The 22,005-nt window shown below is 35.2% G+C and overlaps 1 protein-coding gene across 1 annotated transcript; it reads left to right on the top strand.

Annotated features, from left to right (window-relative positions):
• The first annotated feature begins 469 nt into the window (after nt 1-469).
• Nucleotides 470-20,079, top strand: LOC103720745 (SWR1 complex subunit 2). The gene is made up of 12 exons (XM_008810597.4): nt 470-655; nt 2,946-3,015; nt 3,540-3,611; nt 3,792-3,835; nt 3,915-4,170; nt 5,809-5,884; nt 5,991-6,110; nt 6,299-6,367; nt 8,539-8,581; nt 16,847-16,912; nt 17,669-17,881; nt 19,401-20,079. Exons 1-11 carry the CDS (start codon nt 591-593, stop codon nt 17,862-17,864), a joined length of 1,077 nt encoding a protein of 358 aa, XP_008808819.1. The 5' UTR covers nt 470-590; the 3' UTR covers nt 17,865-17,881; nt 19,401-20,079.
• Nucleotides 20,080-22,005: the final 1,926 nt, after the last annotated feature.

Genomic DNA, 22,005 nt, shown 5'->3' with positions numbered 1-22,005 from the left:
ATTTTGTTTCGATTCATTGATGGAGGAGGACGGAGGACAAAATTGTGCATAATTCTAGTAAATGTAATATCCCTCTCAAGTTGGCGTGTATCGATCCATAACATTCAACTTGTATAGCAGATAAAAAAACTGATCACAACCCAAAGCCTTGGTAAAAATATCAACATGCTGGTTGCCACTTCAAACGAACTTGGTTTGGATTGTGCCTGCTGGTTTTTTAATCTGTGTATTAATTTTTATTTTTTAGATAATTTTAATTAAGAGATATGGATATCCAGAAATATAAAATTAAATTTTAAATATTTAGACTATAAAGAGAGGTCCCGGTTCAAATAGGAACCTCACCAGATCTGAAAGAAAATTAGATCGATTCTGGGTCAGATGTGCCCCGGTCCGGACCCGGCCGGGTTGCAGTCTAGACCGAACGGCGCAGCGGATCGGCCCGCTTCCAAAGCACACGGCCGCTCGTGCCCATTTGGCGGTGGAACAATCGAAGAGAGCTCTGAACTTTCTCGATCCGTCTTCTTCCGTCGTCGATCGCGCGACCACGCAGAAGAAGCGAGGAGTGGAGAGGAGAGAAGGCGTCGGCCATGGCGGACACCGAAGAGGACCCCGTCGTCCTCGATCGTTCTGCTCGATTGACCAGAGGAAAGAGGTAGCCTTTCCCCTTTCCCCTTCCCTCGCTCCCTCCCTCCCTCCCTCCCTCCCTCTCTTTAGGTTTCTTTCTCATGAGAATCTATGAAACCCTAAGATATCAAGATTTTTCATCCGATGAATCCTGTTCTGTGGAACTCTGGTTTTCTCAACTATCGTTCATTCTCTGTGAGAATTGCAGAACATTGTAATTCTAGATTTTGGCGATTAGATGTGAAGGCGAGCGGTATAGAAAGCAGGTGCATTTGCTGTTGGTGTGTGGACTGATGATAGACCAACAGCACGACTTGTAATTCACTGTGGTAAAGAAATTTGGCGAAGTTTGAGCTGTGGTGCCTTCGCGAAATGCCATGCGGCCAAGAACTAGACTGAGTTTGGAGTTTAGACACACACACACACACAACAAAGAGTTTTGGTGCCTTTAGAATAGTATATTATGGTCGAATGCGGAGGCTACGTTTCAGCTGTTTAATTTTGAGTCTGAACTGTCTTTGGGAAAATTGCTACTTGCACACTTTGGTTAATTTGAAGCAATTATCTGATTTGAGCACTCACAAGCATAGTTATACTCAATGCAGAGTGGACTATAAATTAATTTATCATTATTTTAACCTCTAAATTCAATAGGCTGTCATTTTGTTGATAAAAGAAAGGTTCTGACATTGATTTTCATGGAAAGTTTGGAAAGTTTTGCTAGAAATGTTCTGACATGGATCTTTGTTGGCAAGTTTCTTATAGTTTGTGTTGGTTAATATTCAGTATAGATGATATTTGCTGTTTATCTGGTTCTTTTATATTCCTTTTTTTGCTGTATTAGGTATTGCTCCATATCAGAAAAAGCACATTAATTTGATAGAATTTTGCATGCAAAATGTCGCCTATCCATTTGGTTCAGTTCTAGGAAAAACTCATTAGTTGTTCCATTGTGCTTGTCAGTTTAATGTAATATTTTCAAAGCTTATAATTTCTAAAATTTAGACATCATAGCTTGCAATTGTGCATGAAGAAGTTGGAAAGAGCTTGAGTGCCTTTCCACTGCATTGTTTGCTACCTTTGGTAGGTCCTCAATTATATAAATAACAATTCAACTCTTAGCACGTGTAGAAATTGCATACAATATATTTTACTTATTTGAAGTCTAAACGATGCTTTCTATAGGCCTTTAACATTTACAAGCTAAATGTTCCATTTTTAAAATATAATGCAAATGTCAAGTTATTGTATTTCTTCTGGATCTGCTAGAGCATTTTTTTTGACCATCCATGGAGGGATGATGAAGTACCATAAATTGAGTTTGAACATATTGATTAGTCCATGTTGAATCTGTGCCAAAGACTTAAAATTCAATCAGGGTGTGTTAATGTAGTCATTCATTATCCATGTACCTGGTTTTTGGGGGATGTTGAGGAGTTCATATGAAAAGCAGTCATACCTTGAATGATGGAAGCCATTAGAGGCAGGCTATGCTGCAGAGCCTGTGGTATTGTTGATTTCAAATATGAATGTCAAGTAAGAATTCCACGAGTTCATAATTAGACTTGTTAAATAGTTGATATGACTGTTACCATTGATTTGCTTGACATTGATATACATACATATATATGTAATGGGTAAGATATGCACTTCTAATGATAGTGCCTGTGTTAATTTGTGCTCATTGTTTCAAAAAAGGACATGATGGCTGCCATGTCATTTTTGAGGCACCAGCTGTATTTTGATCCAAGATCCAATCCACGACTGAATCCCCAAGTCCCTGGATGATTTATGATATCATCCTGATCTCAACAATATTGGACCAAACTGCTGAGCAACTGCCTTGGCTTGTTGTAGATGATCACCTCCTACGCGTATTCTTGTTTATCTTTGTATGCAAATAAAAGAAAGGTAGAAGTACCCATCTGTACTCTCTCTTTGTGTTTGCTTAGAAATTTTCTTTTATCGATACGGAAAAATGATAGCATTCTCTGATGTCATCTTGATGGAATATGTTTTCTATTTATGGAGCATGCTTGTATGTTGTTGGTAAGTGCTATACTTGCTTTCCTTTTCGTAGATGATCTCCCAAAATTTCTGCTTATCTGATCTTATATTAATGAAAATAAAAAAGATTGTAGAGGATCCTTGCTGTATGCATGGAAGGTCTGGTTCAGTATTTTCTTTTATGCACTTTTTGTCATCTGACCTGCTTTCAAGTATTTGTTGCTTTTATATATTAAGCGATCTGTCATCAACAATTTAAATTACCTTGTATCCTCTTGGCAGTAAAAATCTGACTTGTGCATCTTCTTTAGAATGACTAGGTTGGTGGATGAAGAAATTGAACAGGATGAGGTGTTTTGGAATCAAGATGCTCTTAAAGAGGTACAGTGCATCTGATGTTATAAACAATTGTATATTCTTTGTTATTTGTCCTCCTAGAAGCTTAGCGGATATTAGTTTATTCCCTGAGAAAATCAGAAATTTGCTGCTTTCATTGATGGTATGCTTAATATTTCTGACAAATTATTGCTTTCTTAAAATTTTATTTCAGTTTAATTTATTCTGTAATTAAATCCTTTGGCTTATGATTGCCGTAACCTCTTTCAAAAGATAGTGATATTTAAAAAGTTTGATTATTTAGCATGAATTATCTAAAAGAACAAAACTGGTTGTGTCATCTTGATTAGAACCCATATTTTTACTCTTCAAATTGGTTTTACACATGATATTGCAAAAAATTTATGTTGACCACCTCCATAATTTCATATACCTGGAATGATGACTACTTGTTTGCCAAACAAGATTCTAGATATGCCAAATTGCATGATTTACCTCTCCTTCAGTTACTGTAACTTGTTATTGAATAATAAGTAAATTGACATATCATAACGTTCATTCTTCTTCAGGAAGAGGATGATGTTAACTATGAAGAAGAGCCAGAGGCTGCTGACGAGTTTGATAGCGATTTTGATGAGGATGTGAGGATCCTATCATTTTCCTTTCCACTGATTCATTTGCTTTATGGCAAATAATCAATATGTGTCCATTTCTTTTCTTTCACTTCCTTTTAAGGATCTTAAAATGCACGTCTACACCCATACAGTTGACTTGTTTTTTCTTTTCTGTCCCTTGACCTCTTTATTCATTCTTATGATCAGGAACCTGATCCTGATGATGAAGCTGAAAACGAAGCTGAAATCAGGTGTGGCTAAGCCAGCTGATATGTGTCAATGAGAATATATAATTTTATAATGGATATTGATATCATACTTTTCTTGCAGGGTACCAATTAAAAAGAGGTTAATATTTCCTGGAAAGCCAGTGACAAAAAAGAAAAACAAAAAGAAGGTTCTCTCAAAACTAGACAAAGTCCCAAAAAGTGAAAAATCATCAGAGAAGGCTACCCCATCTGAACATCAGGATGCTCCTGATGAGTTGGAGGGTGAGAGAGTTGTGAGGAAGTCAACTAGGACTTCAGTTATTGTGAGGCAAGCAGAAAGAGACGCCATACGTGCAGCATTGCAAGCGTCCATGAAGGTTAGTTTTTGCAATGGTGATTCTGTTCTTGGGACACCTGCTAATCATGCTTTGCATACTTCTGTTTTCTTTGAATTGGAAGCAGATAATAATCAGTTATGCATATAGTGCTTAAACCCTTGTTTGTTTTTGTCATTTCTATATATAAGCAGATCTTTCAATTGTTCTTTTACCTTTTTATGTTAATGGTATCTGATATTAATGTCTCTCGCTGCAGTATGTCTTTTTATATCAATAACATATCCTCCATGGATTAGGTACTGATTAAAACTGGAAAACTCTATCAGCAGGTGATTGTCTTGCATTTATAGGATAATCATTTTTTGAACAAGCAGAGTTTCCCTTTTTTTCCTTCCCATCATCATTTAAGATACGCTTACCTGTGGTTCTTTCTCACTGTGAAGGCGCAAACATGCCATATGAGTGCTAAAGTAGTTAAGTTCATAGTACTCAAGTGAGTTAAGATCCGATGTTTTTGACATTAGTTCACAGGATATAATTATTTTGATCATGTAATTTTTAGTTGGTTTTAGAAGATTGGATGGTTCATGTACAATTTAGTGTTTTTTTTATACTGATAGGCAGTGGAATGACTACGTGGATTTGAATTGCATTCTAATGGGTTATACTCATATTTTCATGTGAATTTTAGAATTGTACACTCCTTATGAAAAAGTATGTGCCATTAATCTGTTCTCGAGAAACATGCTATGTGACCATAAGAAAAATCGCTAGTGTTTTTGTTCTCCATTTCTTCTACATGCATCGTATGCAGATATCTATTAAATGAATCAAGCATCTGGTATGGTTTATGTAATGCACTTCTATCAATAAAGCTGAACCCTCAACTATGCTATATTGTCATTTTGATTGTGTAAACTAGCAAATACATTGTTTTGGTGGGAAGATGTTTGTTCGTAATAATACTGCAGACTTGATACACTTGAAAAATGAAAAACAAGTAAATTTCATTGGAATTTCTACTTGTTAGACGCTAATTATTAATTAGCCACTGTGCACCTTCTCGCTCTATTTTATCACACAGACTTGTTGGCTTCCTAACTAGGAAGGTATCTCAGCAAGCCGATACATGAACATCTGCTTTGGTTAAGGTAGGCTGCTCTTCCTAGGGCGGAAGCATCTTCTTTTTCTGTTTTACCAAACATACTTGTTGACTTCCATACTTTGAATGCCTCGCAGCAAACTGACATATGGATATCTGCTTTGCTTAAGGGTATTCTTCTCTTCCTAGGGCTCTCTTTCTCATTGCTTGCAGTAATATATGGCAGAGGCTTACATGGTAAGCCATATCGGTCAGTACCGTGCATACCGCACCATACTGGTACCAAATAGATATGCGGTATGGGGGGGCGTACTGAGTGTCGACATGCCAAACCGACCCCCGTATCATGTGTATCAACACTATACCAGGATGGTACTTGTACGGGGTTTGGTACTGAGATGGCAAACTTTGGCTTATAGTATGTACAATCTAATAAGCTATTGAGTTTCTTGTGTCAATATTGACTATGTTGAGGGAAAGGCTCAACTTAAGAGTTGCTGATTTGAAAGTTGTAATCTCAACCTTTTTTCTGTGTGTGTGCATGTATATGTACATGACTCCAATAAAATCTGCAGCCGATAAAAAGGAAAAAGGAGGGAGAAGAAAAACGGATGACACAAGAAGAAATGCTTTTAGAAGCGGCTCAAACAGGTTTGTATTACAATATTCAAGTGCCAGTGATAAATTGGTGGGGGCTTAGTTTGGCAGTGGGAGGCTTTGGGATAAAATGTCATTGACAACTTACAGAAAATTTCAGAAATTATGAACTTGAGAAATTTGGAGCGTGTGTTAGCAAGAGAAGAAGAAGTCAAGAAAAGAGCCATTGTGCATAAAGCAGTTTATAATGGTCCTCAGATACGATTTACTTCTAGAGATGGCAAGTCCTCTTTCCAAAAAATTTCTTCTTTTGTGATAAGCCAGCAGTATAAGTGGCATTTCTGTTGTTTAATTCCGATTGTTGTTCTTTCAGATAGAGTATGAGGTTCAGCTTGACATATTTTTCTTTGAGCACAAGAGATAATTATAAAAAATCTAAATGTTTTGTATAATATCTACGCTTTTTAGGTAACTCGTATCTAGAATTTAGCAAAGGATTGCAATTCCAATCAGAGATTTGTACAGCATCAGTGCCATGTAAGTATACTGGAAAATTCTCTTTATTGCCACTTTCATGGCCACAGACAGTCAGCCTTTCATTTTTTCTGTTTTGACTGTTTATACTTCACATATGGTGTATCTAATACTACTTATATTAAACAAAGCTTTAGAGTGCAAAATTATCAAATATTGTTGTGTTTCTTCCCTGTTCGATCTTTTCCTTCTTTCTTGGGATTATTTTTGGCTTAATTTATCTTTTGCTATTCCAAGAATGCTGCATTTCATATAGGTTTGCTTTATCTTCCTAGTGCTTAATCATGGGAAGGTGAGTGTACTTTGGGTTGGGGATGAATTGCAGGGAGAAGGTCGTTTTGAACTGAAGCATGCAAAATGATGCAGTGAAGACCTAGCAACTGGATGCTAATGGGAAGAAGAAATTGAGCTACTGCTTACATGATGGAATTGGTGCTAGATAGTCATGATAACACGACTATATCATTGATTATGCTTATAATTTTGCGAACCACTCCATTTCAAGTAATGCCCTATATTTCCACGTTTCCATGCTTCATATGGATATCCTTAATAAACAACTTTTTTTCAGCGACTCTACGGCATTCTTGATGTTGACAAAGATTAAAATACTTAGATTCTCCAACAATGCCAAGTGCTCTTTCTTCAAGAATGTGGTTGTCATTTTGGTCGGGCTTTTAGAGGTGAAATATTGGATCGCCATGACTATTCATTGAGGTCTAATCCCTTCTTGTGCTTCATTTTTGACCAAACGTAATGTAGTTTGTCATGGTGAATTGCACTCAAATGATCATGGCCACAACCAACAAGCATTATGCTTTTGTTTTGCATAAACTGTAGAAATACATTTTTTGCTAGCTATGACTATTTATTATATATTCACTGTATCTTGAGAATTCTTGATTTTTGCTCTATTCACACTCTCTTTCTCTCTCCTGTTTGAGTACCTATTACAAAATCTATGCTGTTTAATCGGCCTCTTCATAAATCTCTTTGTCTACTAGAAACAAAATCCTAGATAGACTAAAAAGTTACAAAATTCCCATTTCATATTCTCGAAGGTGGAAGGCTAGACATGATGGGTGTCTTGGCTACAGTTGGGAAGAGCAAATAAAGGTGGTACTTAAATCAAGATGAAGCTCGGAGTCAAAATGTTAGCACCTCCAAGAAGTTTAAGTGGATATAAAATTTTCTTGAGCATGTTCTATGAGCAGCTGTGAAATTTAGATTCTGTAACTATAATTCTTAAGATTACTGTTGCCTTTGATATGAGAGGATGAAAAAGCCTGCAAGTTGCTCTTTAAAATGGAGATATAGTCAGCACTATATGGTAACTTGACATGATGTAAGAAGCTGTCTTAATTTGGTCCATGCAGGAAAGGAGGAGGACAACTTATGATCACAGACAACCAATTATCTTCCTTCCCAATCTGTTCATATCTTAGAAATTTTAAGGATTTATATTATGAGCTTATCTTTGTTGTGCCTATAAATATTACATTGTCTGAGCTTCAGGTCTTCGCTGCAGCAAGGGATGAGTCTTTTTGGTCCTGGTATTTATCCCGTACAGTGCAGAACTTTGGATATACTGTGCCCAGGACCTACCATTAACTGTTACCAGTGCCAAATTCCATTTTTCTTTACTTTAACACTTCTTTCCTACTACTTTAGTCATATACTCATATCTTGACTCCGTTCTATTTCTAAATTGACATCTCGCTTCAGATCTAAAGTACACGAACGAGATTCATAAACAATTAGTACTATCAAACTCCCATTCGACTCATCTGTTTAAAACCTCGTTGCTCTTTTTAAATGTTGTTCCCCTGTCTTACTTTTTGCTGTAAATAGTTCATAGGAATTTAATTTGAGGCTTTTCTCTACACATTTGCATTTGCTGTCAGTAGTTGTGTTTCTGAGATTGTTCCTCAGATTTTAAAGGAGATATAGCCATCATTCATGATTTACATCAAATGCATTCTATGCAAGATACAAATGGATATATAAAATCTTCACACACACCCTATGCATATTTGTGAGAGAAAAATCATCACCCTAAGTTTATATAATTTACAAAAAGTTAATCTGCTAATACCTTGCCAACATACTTATGCTAACAGTGTTTCTCTTTTGTGTGGTTCTTAATTCTGGCTTTACTTTGGCCATTTTTTCAGATCCTGAGAAGTCCTTCTGCGTGGTTACTGGATTGCCTGCCAAGTAAGCCTCTTTAACACCATACATAAAATGTTGCCAGCAAGCATGTCTAGCTATTCTTATTCCACTTGCATGCTAACTCATTGTTATTTACTTGCTTCAGTAAACTTGTAGCCTTGTGATCGTAATTGTTTCCAAATACTAGTTGGATGGCATGTGCTTTGGATGTACCAACTAAAAACATATCAAATTATTAAAATATTTTATATTTTAAATTTGATAGTCTCCTCATCTATTATTATATTTAGTTTGATGTATATATAAAAAAAATTGTCCAACTTATTATTTTACCAACAGATAATTGAGTTTTGATGGTACGATATAAATATAAGATTAAAAAAATGTAAGATTCTCAAGCTCTTAATACCACTTTTTGTTATTGATTCATATAATGTTATTATTGACTCAACTGTAGCATGATGGGTAGGCAAATGCCAGTTTATGCTGCTCATGAGTTGAAATAGCGAATCCTGTTTCTCCAAGCCATAGAAAAGAAACCAATCTCTTCAAACTAAATTGTCTTGTAAATTTAAGATGACAAAACCACATGAAAGAATCAAGATTTGGCATTCTAGTTCTAAAAATGAAGAGGCATGCATAAATAAATTTATTGTGATTATCTAATTTTTTCTTTATAATGGCTAATGAAGGCCATCACAGTCCATCTAAGGGTTAGATTATTAGATATGGTAGGCAATTATTTACGTTGAAATATTCAATAACATTTATCTTAGAGGGCAGAAATTATAGTACAATAGTGCCATTGGAAACTGAATAATTTTTCGTATATTGAATAAATATATACAATTGCTTAGTTAGCCATTGATCAATGGCTTTTATATTAGGACACAAGTCTAATGACCATTAAAATGTAATAATGGCTGTTATAATAATTTTGAGCTCCATTAGTTATGTTATATAATAGTCAGGAGAAAGATAACAACCATTATTACGCGTTATTTGGCATTATTCATTATAATACAAATGATGATTGCTATTTTCATTTATACTATTTTTTCAAATAAAATATATTTCTTTTCAAAATTCAGATTTGTTGTATCAATTTTGCCTTCAAAAAGATTGCATGGTTCAAAAAAATATTCAAGTGAATAGTGATTAGAAACATAATGTCATTATTTTTTTTATTGCCCTTATTTTCCATTATAACACTATTAGAATAATCATTATAATAGTGATTATTTTAGTATTTGAAATTTAAAATTATTTTTTGAGGAAAATAATGGTTGTTATAACCGTTATCACGCTCAATGATGATTTCATTGGGGATTTATTTTAACGGAAACATAATTATTAAAAATCTTGATATTGATCAATATTTTTTCGGAAAAATTACTTAGACACCCTTTCAACTTAAGGCCAATTTCACTTAGTACGTGTCGAATTTAAATTTTTTTAAAGTTGTCCTTCAAGTTAGTTAAGTGGTTCATTGTGGTCCCATTGTCCATCTTCAATAACCTGGGCTTATGCAATTCCATCATGTTATGGTCATGTTAGACTTTTAGAACTAAAATACCTTTGTGAGGGCTGGTTTAGATGGAGAGAAGGGATGAGGACAGTGGCGGGGTTTAGAGAGGAAGAAGAGTTGTCGGAAGAGGAGTTGGTGAGAATGGGTGAGGCTCAGGACCAAGTTAGATGGAGAGAGGGATGAGGATGGCAACAGGATTTAGAGAGGAGGACATGTTAGAAGAGGAGGTGGTAGAAGTGGGTGGGGCTCGGGTGGGACTATGGACTAGGTTAGATGGATAGGAAGGATGAGGACAACAACAGGGTTTAGAGAGAACGAGGACGGCGTGTTGGAAGAAGAAGAGGTGGTGAGAGTGGGTGGGGTTTGGGACTAGGTTAGATTGCGAAGAGGGATGAGGACGATAGGATTTAGAGTGGAGGATGTGTTGGAAGAGGAAGAGGTGGTGAGAGTGGATGGGGATGGGTAGGGCTTAGGAGTCGATTAGATTGGGAGGAGGGATGAGGATGGCGGCGGGGTCTAGAGAGGAGGAGGATGTGTTGAAAGAGGAGTGGTAGGAGTGGATAGGGCTCGTGAGGGACCAGGTTAGAGAGAAGGGATGAGAACGGTGGCAGGGTTTAGAGAAGAGGAGTAGTAGGTGTTGAAAGAGGAAGTGGTAGGAGTAAGGAGGGATGAGAAGAAGATAAGAGAGAACATTTTTTGATAAATAAATCGTTCTAATGAGAGCAAAATTGTCTTTTGTGACGGCATTTTAACGGCATTGGATGCCGGATGGAGCTTGGGACCATATTGAACTGCTTAACTAACTTCGGGGACCACTTTGAAACTTTTTAACTCAAGCGGTACTAAGTAAAATTGGCCCTAAGTTGATGGGGTGTTTAAGTAATTTTTTATATTTTTATTTGTATATTAATGATTATTGTAGTTAACCCACCAAAACATCCCAATAATCAAGAAGTAGTTGAAGATTGGAAAGAACGAAGTCACAAATTCAAAATTGAATGAGACCCTTACCAAAGCCTTGCCTTTTATTCCAAGCAACTGGACTAAAACAAGGTTTAAAATAATGGTTGATATAACATGTTGATGTAGGACGGTAAGGGTTTTAGGGTTGCCTCCATATAATGGTGGATCTTGAGGCAAAGGATTAGTGTTATGAAGGCACTTATTGGCTGTTGTTCGGGTTCTGAGATGAGGATGCACAAAAAGAAAAGCTTGAAATATGGGGGAATGGTTGTTTGGAAGAATGCCTATTTAGGATGTCCAATATCTAGGAAAATGAACTAAATGATATTCTAGAGCTCTCTTAGACAATCAAATATGTGTTCTCTTTGATATCGGATGTGAAAAACAACGAAAAGAGCCTGTTTCGGATATTTTAGGTACTCTAGGTATTGATATTTCTTTGGAGGACTTTTTGAAGTACTTGTTGGAAAGAATATATGAGCTCCAAAAGGAGAGCAAGGGTTCATCCAACAAATGGATGAGCTCCAAGGAGGGAGGAGAGAGGGAGGCAAGAACCATGCTTTCAGAGAAGCGGCTGTCCGACTCTACTCTGAAATATAAATTTAACCGACCAAGCTGTGTTGTAAGGGGACATTCTCTACATGGTATAGGGCCAAGCCCAAATAGTCGATTGAGCCTTATGAATAAAGAAAAGTTCAGGCTGCTTTTAATGACACATAAGTTCCCTTGAGGGTGCTTTCAATCCGTCTCTTTTCCCATTGAGTCGAATTTCCATTCTCGCTGCCCTCTACCTGTGGTCAATCAAATCCAAGCTACTCTGATTACTCCGATTGCAGAAGCACCTACCTGACATGAGACCAAATTTTGAACAATTAGCAGTCTTGTTCGTTGCCTACTCCTGAAGGTTAAGTGGGATAATACTTCTGTAATCAGATTATATCAAATATGGCACAAAAAAATTTGTAGACAGCAATATGATCCATTCAAAGCCCAAAAGAAGCAGGGATATACATTAGATTTATGAAATAAAGAAGAAGAAGATTAGGAGAGAGAAGAGAAGAATAAGTGGCAGAAAATAGAGAGAGGAGGAGAAGAGGAGAAGAGGGAGGAAACAAGAGGGCCAAATGTGGCCTTAAATCTTCAATTCCATCCACAATAAAAAAAAGCCCGCATACATTGCTTTTACTCAATCTACTTTATAGAAACTCTCAAACTTGACCAACAAGTTAACAAATTTTAGTCCTCTTAGGAATCTATACAAAGACAGAAACAAATTCCTCAAAAAGTTTCCAAAACAAACTACCTCTCAACAACCCACAGGTACTGTAGCATCATTATTCATGCTGCAGTAATGGGAACTGTAACCAACCATTTAAGTTACCTAAATTGACTCCTTTTGTAGCTCCTACAGTTATGGATTTAAAGATCTTATGTTACAACCTTGATTGGCTATTATTGTATGAAAAAACCCCCTAATGATTTCAATCTAAAACCCACAGTTAAAGAACTTTAAATCAGCAAAATTCAGGCTATTGAACGTGATGCAATTCAGTCCTGCATCATCTGCTTCCTCAATGTGGATCTCATCCCCGAGATCTTTTTCTAGAACCTTGTTCCTCCATTGAATCTTTATGATTGGATGATGAAAGTCCACATAAAGTTCTCTTGCAATCAAATCATTTGTTGGTTGTTTTGGTGCTTGTTGTTTTACAAGAAACAAGGCTTGGATCATCCATTTGACGGCGATTTTCGTAGAACCCAACAAATCAATCAAGAATGGTTTTACTTGATCTCTATCATCGCCTTTAGGGTTGCGACTTGATCTCGCCATGAGTGCTCATTATATAAATCTTCATCATTATGATCTTCTACTTCAAAATACCTAATAGATCATCATTTATAGCATTCTCAATCAACGGGCCTTCTATTGCAGTATCTTTGTATGATGGAACTTTGTTCATATACTCTTCATATAAAGAAGCTTTGATTGTAAGCCCTTCATGAAGTGTTTCTTTAGCTTCTTCTTTCTTCTGACTTTTGATTTGTAATTCATCCTTAAAGAGCTGTTCAACACCTAAAGCCGCTGCAAATTTTTGTAGTGTTGCAGTCATTGACGTCACAGCATTATTGATAGATGCCAACCTATCATCCATGTGGCACAAGATCTTTTCTCATATTTTGCATGTGAAGATCATCAAATCTGAAACTCGACTCCTCATTTAGTAACATAATGAAAGGGGAAAGAACGAAGAACATAGAAAGGAATCAAGAAAAGACTAGAAGAATGGAGCAGGGCCCTTTAGCTCTAATACGAAGTTGATGTAGGATAGCAAGGGGTTAGGGCTGCCTCCATATGATGGTGGACCTTAAGGCAAAGGATTAGTATTATGAAGGACCTTATTGCTTGCTATCCAGGTTCTGAGATGAGGGATACTCAATAAGAAAACTTGAAAGCTCAAACAATGGTTGTTCAGAGAATGTCTGTTTAGGGTGTCCTGTATATGCAAAGATGAACCAAATCACCATCTAGATCTCTCTAAGACAATCAAATATAAATCTGTAATCAGATTAGATCAAATAATGCACACAAAAATCTGTAGATAGCAACATGGTCTATTCAAAGCCTTAAAGAAAGCAGGGATAAACAGCAGATTTATGAAATAAAGGAGAAGATTAAGAGACAGGAGAAGAATAAGTGGCAGAAAATAGAGGAGGAGAAGAGAAGAGAGAGTCAGGAAACAAGAGGGCCAAACCTGGCCTCAAATCTTTAATTCCATTCACTATAAGGAAACCAGCTAAGTCTTTTACTCGGCCCACTTTATAAAGACTCTCAAGCTTGACCACAAGTCAACAAATTTTAGTCCTTCTGGTACAAGGATAGAAACAAATCCCTCAAAAAGTTTGCAAAATAAACTTATTATTGACTCTCAACAACCCACAGGTTAGCATCCCTATTCATACGATAGTAACATGAATAGTGATCGATCCTTTAATTTACCAAAATTTACTTTTTTTGGATCTCTTAAATAATGGACTTAAAGGTCTTATAATATGACCTGGCTATTATTGAACTTTTAAACACTCTAATGATTTCACTCTAAAGCCGGCAATTAAAGAACATTAAATATGCAAAATTCAAGCTACTTAATATGATGCAAGCAGTTCAGTCCCGCATCGCATGTTATATGGCATTATCACATTCCATTATAACATAAATAATGGCTATTACTTTTACTTGTACCTATTTAAATAAAATATTATTTCTTTTCAAAATTTAAATTTGGCTCATCAAATTTTCCTTTAGAAGATACTGGGCTAATAAAAAATATTTTTATCCACCAAGCAACATTTTTTTGGCACCATTGGCAATTATTTTCCATCGTGATATCATTAAATAGCAATCATTTAATATAAAAAATGATATATTATGTCTTGAGACAAATAATAACTACTATAAACATTCTATAGTCAATAACAATTTTGATGGGGATTTGTTATAACAATTTAGCACCATAACTGAAAGCTTGGACCAAACTTGCTGCTTTGAAAAAATGCACCATCCTAGCCAGACCAAAGGCCCAGCTCGGATGAGTTATTAAATAACAGTTTTGGTGAAGTTCCAGTACTACAAAATAACACCATTTTTGTTGCTTTAGAAAAGAAAAAGAAAAATTTTCCCATTCCTACTATATTGAAAGCCTAGCTAGGATGAGTTATCAACTAACATTTCCATTGAAGGTCCGCTACAACAAAATAACACCATTTTTTACTGTTTTAGAAAAGTAGAAAAAATTGTGCCACCCTAGCCAGATGAAAGCCTGGCTAGGAAGAGGAAATTTGAGATATCTAAGCTTTAAAAATAGGAAAGATGGAAAAAGGAACACAAGATAAATTATAGAGGGGACCAAACAATTCTCAACTACTACAAATATTTTTTGAATAGGACACAGGAGAGGGAAAAATAGACAATTTGATTTGTGTAATTTATACCACTTCTCTTTTTCTGAGTGTAAATCTTCGTTTTACTATTATTAGTAGACATATTCTTTTATTTTTCCTTATTAGCTATTAGGGAAATTATTATTTTGTTATTTCCAAATTATATAAGTACTAGGTTTAATTACAGCATGTAATATGGTTAGGAGTTGGTTAATTATTTATTTGGCCATAACAGTTTTGAAATGTTGATGTGGGAAAAACTCCAGGATAGGGACTCTTTGGCCCAATTATTTTTTTTTTCTTTTCCTTTTCCAGAATAGGATACCTGCTGATGATTTGATCTGTTTTTTCCGATGACAAGTAACAAATTGTTTCTCTAATTTCCTAAGGTTGTTAGACACATAAAGGAGTAAGAGATAAAAGGACTCATCCAAGTCTCCCCTTTGATGGTTTCAAATTGGCCAAGACTGGCAGGTCACATTAGAAACTCTTAAGCCATGGGCTCAAAATGTGGGCCGCTGGTCAACTGATGAGATATTATAGTATACAAAAATGCTTTAGTAACTTAGCGTAACTGAAAATGTCACTCAGCTGGCGTGTTGTATTTCCATTTCTCCCTTTGAATTAGCACCATGAATTATGCTACATAGTTAAGTGAAGTGAATGGTACAAGACAGGTGAGTGATTTTTCTGAGACTGTAGCATTGCTCTAGCGGACTGAATAAGATGAGAGTGGACCGAGTAGGATGGACCAAGTAGGATGACAGTACCAATTTTATATGCAAAGGTTATAGATAAAATGCTTTTCTTGCTTACAATGTATGCTTGGGTAGGTAGAATATAAGTGCAGATTTTGTTATGTGGGAATTGTGGTGGTTTAGTTGCATGCAAGATCTATAGATTTGCTATCCTGCTTGCATTTTGTGGCTTCTTTATTTAAATTTTTACTATTGTAGTACCTTTTTTACTATATCAAGCTTGTTGCTTTTGCCATTGTCTTTTCCCGTTCTCAATGTTTTTTTTCCTTTTTTTGTTATTTACATCATGGTTTTAGTGACATTTCAAAAGATGCATTACCTCAATTATGGAATTGTCTGCTTATTCAATGACTAGAAATTGCGATTTTTTTGTTAAGTTCTATAGTACTGTGAGCAGATAAATTCAGGAGATATAATACCATCAGTGAGGAACATAAGCATTGAAGACCACTTGCTGCTGGTCTGCCAGCCTGGCAAGGGAATTGGAAGTACCATGCTATTTTGTGATAATGCTTGGCATGCTTTGCACAGCAGCAAGCCAGATACTTGCACAAAGCCATTATCATGCCATTGTCATGTGTTGGTAAAGCACTGTCCTGGTACATATTTTGTGCGCCTTCTCGTGCTGATCAGCACTTTTGGGATAATACCTTTTGAGTGCATTCCTGACTTGTGGTTGGAGGCTGCCTCATCTATTAAGGCTATACAGGGTTCAACTCATAAGAGAGGATATAATATTCCTTATGAGCAACACTATTGGAATCAAATATTTGGTACGAGGCTTGTTGGTTATGGTATGAATGATGTCTACCGGTTTCATCCTCATGTGAAACTTGGATATTTAAAATGCATAGTAGTTTTCAGGTCTGTGAGAATAAGTAAATATAAAAAACATCCATCCAGTAACTCTCTTGCACACCGGATTAAAATTGAGATCTTTGATAGGCAATTTTGTAAGTAAGATGGTCCTGTCCTGATGGTTTGTGACATAGAATTTAGCTCTTGTGGTTGGATCCTTTTTGCTTAAATTATTTGCAAAAAATGAAACAGAACTGAGGATGTTATATGCAGCTTCTTAGCTGTTACTTTCCATACAGTTTGAGTTGTTATCTGGTATTGCAGGTACCGTGATCCAAAGACAGGATTACCTTATGCGACAAAAGAAGCCTTCAAAATAATTCGGGAACGGTAAACCTTTTGTACTTGGCACTTACAACTGCATACATTTCTGATATTTGTGACAACTTGCTGCCATTATATGAGTCTTCGAACTTGAATGCGGAGGTCAATGATTTTAGAATCTTATGACCTTAATTAATTTATTGTTGGTTTATATTCTTTAATATCTTATTATATAAAACCTCGTTGATGCACAAATGTTTTGAGTTTTTCATAGCAAATGGCTGAACAAAAAAATCATCAAGAGGCATAGCCAAGTGGAGTTATATCCTCTTACTATTAGTGGTAAGATTGTAGGCTCCCAGGTACAACATATACTCCTTTTTAATATTTCATGGACTTGGACGTGAGAGATTTATACACATATCCAAGTGTGATTTCACAAGAGGAAAAGAATGAGACAGTACACACGAGGAAAAAAAGTTTGAGTTATTACTGAAAGATAATATCAGTAAGGTGTTTCATCCTCTATACAAAATGAAGAAATGTGCTGTTGCATGTATAAGTGTTAACTTATTAGTGATTGGATCATCCATTATGCGCTCTTTATTTCAAGCATTCAGCGATTATGACTTACTTGATGTCTATATTAATGTTGATTTTTTTTTGGATATTTAAAAGTGGTCACAAGTAATCTATTGATCAACTCCTCAATCTATAAATATTACTGCAATTCTCCATTTTATCCGGTATTTAGTTTTTATTTCTAGTAGGCAATTATGGTTACTGTGGGAACGTAATTATTTTGTGCTGACATTTGGACAGTTTCTTGCAAGAGGTATCTGATAAGAAGAAACAGGCAAAAATGAATATGGGAAGTTTATTTGATTCAGTATCTGGTCAAGGGTTTTCATGTAAGCGGCAAAGATCAGGAGCTGGAACAATAAACAAACCATCTGATCTGCGATTAGGAGCTCGGTTTCGAAGCATACCTGCACTGGAAATTCTTGATCAAGACTAAATAGATTGAACCTAATGGTACATCTACACCCCTTTTAATATAGTTTAATATTTTCTTCATGAGATTTCTCCACCCCCCAACCCTGGCAGACCTGTCCCTTTTTGTCTGCTGTTATGGTGTAATATGCTTACATTTCTCTTATTGATATTAATGGTTAAGAGAAATCAGAACTTGTCTCTGTATCTGTGCTCGCCACTTTATTTATAACTTCAAGGGCATCTTTGGAAGCACAAACAGATTATTCATGCATAACTTCCCAGCATGAGAGGAAGTTAACAAGCAGTTGATACATGGGTGGGGAATTTGAGAAGATTGGGAGATATGGCAGAGGGGTTGCAGAACATAGTGAACGTAAATTATAGGAATAAGTTAAAACATTTTTTTATTCAAATCTCTTATCCTTTTTTGTGTTTTTAGATTGAGAGTTTCTACAACCTTCCCTCAACCCTTCAATTCCTCCTCAATGTATTCCTACTCATGGACTCCCTCCACAAATAATCCATTCATTCATCTAAGGAGGCCCTAAAGCTTGATTCTTGCGAATAATTAAAGATAGATCAAGATCACTCAAGTACATAAGACCATATCAATTCGCCGAGAAATTAGTAAGGCTACCATGTTAAATCACTCTGAAATAGCTCTTTGCAATTAGTCTGACAATCCAAGTTTTCTTAATTGTTATCATGACAAATTTACACAATTATACAGATTGTTACATCAGATTGTCATCAAGGTTTGAAGTACTGGGCATACTAATCATGTACCAGCATGGTATGTGCTATGGCATACCCTTTGTCTACTCATGGTTTGTCGATATGCGGTCGTACAGCACATAGTATGTTCTATGGTATAGGTAGCTATGTGCAGCAGTTCGATTTTTCAAACTCTGTTAGTGTTGATTGCACTGCATACTCTAAATGCAGCTACCATATAAGATCAGGCCATATATGGGATGGACAAGTTGGTTCATTTAATATTTTTTGAACATATATGCAACAGGATTAGCATTGTGTGGCTGCATATGCAGCATAACTATCATTTATGTGACCATATGTGTGGGCGTTGTAGCATTATCGGACCGCATATTTGGCCACTCCTATGCAAGCTCAAATAGTTGAGTTGAATATGAGTTTCAAAAGGGATTGATATGTGTATATTAAGTACATTAACTATGCTATGATAAAACTACTAAAAATTAAGTCCTAAGTAGTAAACACTAATTCCTAGATATTATTACTATTAATAATGCTATTATTTATAAAAATGTTACTATTATTATATTTACTATATAATAATATGTCTCTGCATAACATATGTGCACTATGCGGTTTCTTAACCGCCTGAATACTGCAGCCACCTTTAAAAACTTATTTTTTATTTATTAAGTAATACTTTTGACATCTTTACAGTAGAAGTACAAATGCCAATGTATGTGGTATAGTATTGTTAGAAATCAAGATGATGTTGTACTCTTGCAATTTTTGCTTTGTAATCTTTTGTTGTTATTGCTTAAAGCTTCATTTTCCTCTTAAGCAGTTGAACCTTCGGAGAAAGCATAGAGCATTGGGTGCAATTGGAAGGGGATGTGGAATTGCAGAGATCCATCTCAGGAATGAGGAGGACAATGGTTCAGGTTTAAGACCTTCTTGCAGTTCAATATAACTGCATCTTGTTCTCTTGATTTGCATCTTTCATGCCAAAATTGTCTCATCAAAGTGCATCGCTATCCATAATACATGGGCCTGCCGTTAAAATGGTAGAAATATTACGATCTTGAGCTGTGGCAGTATATGTGCAGCAAGGCCTTGTGTAAAACAAACATGGAGCTACCTGAGTTTGTATTCATGTTTTAATGCGCCAGAATTTAGACAAGATGTGTGGTGTAATCCTAACATAATATATGATTTCTTCAAAGTATGATGGGCCTAACAAACTAATTTCAGTGAAGAGTACGTAATGCAGAGCATGAAGACAGAAGGCCATAGAAGAGGGAAACAAAAGAAATCTAACCAACAGTATCACTTCTCTGTCAACGTTTATAATGCAAGAGCAAGTCATGGAAGGTTGATTATAAGTTATGAATTTTTTTGTCAAATGGAAAGTCGGTGTAAAATTCAGTTAATTGAATCATTACACTGATAAAATACTAGAAATATCAGGAATGGTTGTCTATTTTCCAAGTTCATCTTTTCTGGATCACAGAAAGTTTTCACCCCTCCCTCTCTCTCACGCACACGCTCACACATTTTCTGGTAGCCCTTAATTTCCTGACCTCGTGAAACAATTATTTCTTAACAATAAAACCATTGTAATGTGCAGAGTTACACTAAGCTCTCAATTTGAGGAAGATGGACTGATCTTGCAGACAAAATTGATAATATTATCACATCATTTTATTTTTTCGTCAATTCCTTTGTATACTTTCCATTAATAAGTAATTGTGGGGCATTTTTGTTTTATCTCTCTTGCATTGTATTTTGCTTGCTGACTCTTTGGGCTGTACTCGTACATGTTGTGTCTTGTGTGTTAGCTGCTGATTTACCAAAAAAAAAAAAAAAAAATTGTGGGGACATTGTTGACATCGATGGTGGAAATAAATAAAACCACAGAAAGCTGGGATGAGAGAAGCTGTAAAGGTGTAAGTTGCTTCAATGTTGTAGGTGGCCACAAAAGAGCCCCTAAAGATGGTTCCTTACTAGTACCAAAAGGAAAATAATTTACTTAACACGGCAGACGAGAAAATTCCTTGTATTAAGCTACACTTCCCACGAACACCATCTTCAAGTTGGCAAACTACGTAGCATGTGGTTCATGAAAAGAGTTTCAATTGACCCTAAGGTTTCAATTCTCTATGACTGTCGGCTGCTGTCTACCTCGTGTCTGTTTTTCCGGATTCCCCTCCTTCGTATTGGGTTAAGATAAATTTTGCGGGTTTCTTGAAAAAAGATGGTACGTACCAGTGTGTATCGATCTTACTATATAGTATTCAATCTTACTATATCGTATTGGTATCGATAGTGAATTGGTACATATTACAGAAGATGTATCAACATTCGGTATGCTATGCTGATCCGATTCTTATACCGGATATATCGATATTGTAATAGAATTGTACCGGTATGGGATTTGATACAGAGATGACAAACTTTGGTGATACGGCTTTTTATGGTTTGTGACCATGAAAAATTTGAGGAAATGCTTTACTCTAGACTCTAGAGAATCAAACAATTTTTGCTGCTAAATTAAGAGAAGCTTAGGTAGGACTAAAGCTCGGTTTGGCAAGGCTTTTGGTGGGCTAGAAAGCGCTTTTTAGCTTTCTAAAAGTACTTTAGGATGATGTAGTAATGTTAGGTAAAAAATCGAGAAGCTGCTTTGGCTTTGTCATAAAGCTGAAAATGTCTATTTGGAAAAAGCTATATTTTGAAGCTTCTCCTCAAAAGTGCTTTCTGATCAATGTCGAAAAGTTGTTTTGGTTTTAATGAAATTTTTCTAATGATCAAAATGCTCACCAAAAAATATCATGATTACACATTATATTATATCATATCATAATATATTATTATACTATAAATATAATATAATATACTATATTTTTATAATATATTATAAGCATAATATAATATATTATTACAATCATAATATTTTGTTATTATAATAATAACAAAATATTATGATAATATAATATATTATTACTATAATATTATAAATATGCTATTAATAATATAACAAGATAATATATTATATTATATTATAATAATATAATATTGTCATAATATAGTATAATATAATATATTATTTATAATCTATTATTAGATTAGATTCTAATCTGTTATATTTAATTATATTGTTATATTATATTACAATATTAATATATAATATTATATTACATTATATTATATTGTAGTAATATTATACTGTTAATAATATATTATTATATCATATCGTATCGTATCATATTATGTTGTATTGTTATGCTATAGTATTCAATATGATATTATACTATATTATAATAATAAACAAAATTAATAATATATTATTATATCACATCATATCTTATTGTATTATGTTATATTGTTATGCTATAGTATTCAATATTATATTATATTATACTCCACTATGTAATACTATAAAATATCTTTTA

Source organism: Phoenix dactylifera, unplaced genomic scaffold (genome assembly GCF_009389715.1).
Source record: "Phoenix dactylifera cultivar Barhee BC4 unplaced genomic scaffold, palm_55x_up_171113_PBpolish2nd_filt_p 000275F, whole genome shotgun sequence".
Classification (NCBI taxonomy): domain Eukaryota; kingdom Viridiplantae; phylum Streptophyta; class Magnoliopsida; order Arecales; family Arecaceae; genus Phoenix; species Phoenix dactylifera.
Note: the sequence above shows the minus strand (reverse complement) of the source record. Positions and strands in the feature narration are given on the sequence as shown.

What these genes read in the sequence shown, in the direction of transcription:
- LOC103720745 (XM_008810597.4), top strand. Translation starts at nt 591, where the DNA reads ATGGCGGACACCGAAGAGGACCCCGTCGTCCTCGATCGTTCTGCTCGA. An exon ending in ATCAAGATGCTCTTAAAGAG is followed by an intron (nt 3,016 to 3,539) that starts GTACAGTGCATC and finishes ATTCTTCTTCAG; the next exon opens with GAAGAGGATGATGTTAACTA. An exon ending in TTGTACAGCATCAGTGCCAT is followed by an intron (nt 6,368 to 8,538) that starts GTAAGTATACTG and finishes CCATTTTTTCAG; the next exon opens with ATCCTGAGAAGTCCTTCTGC.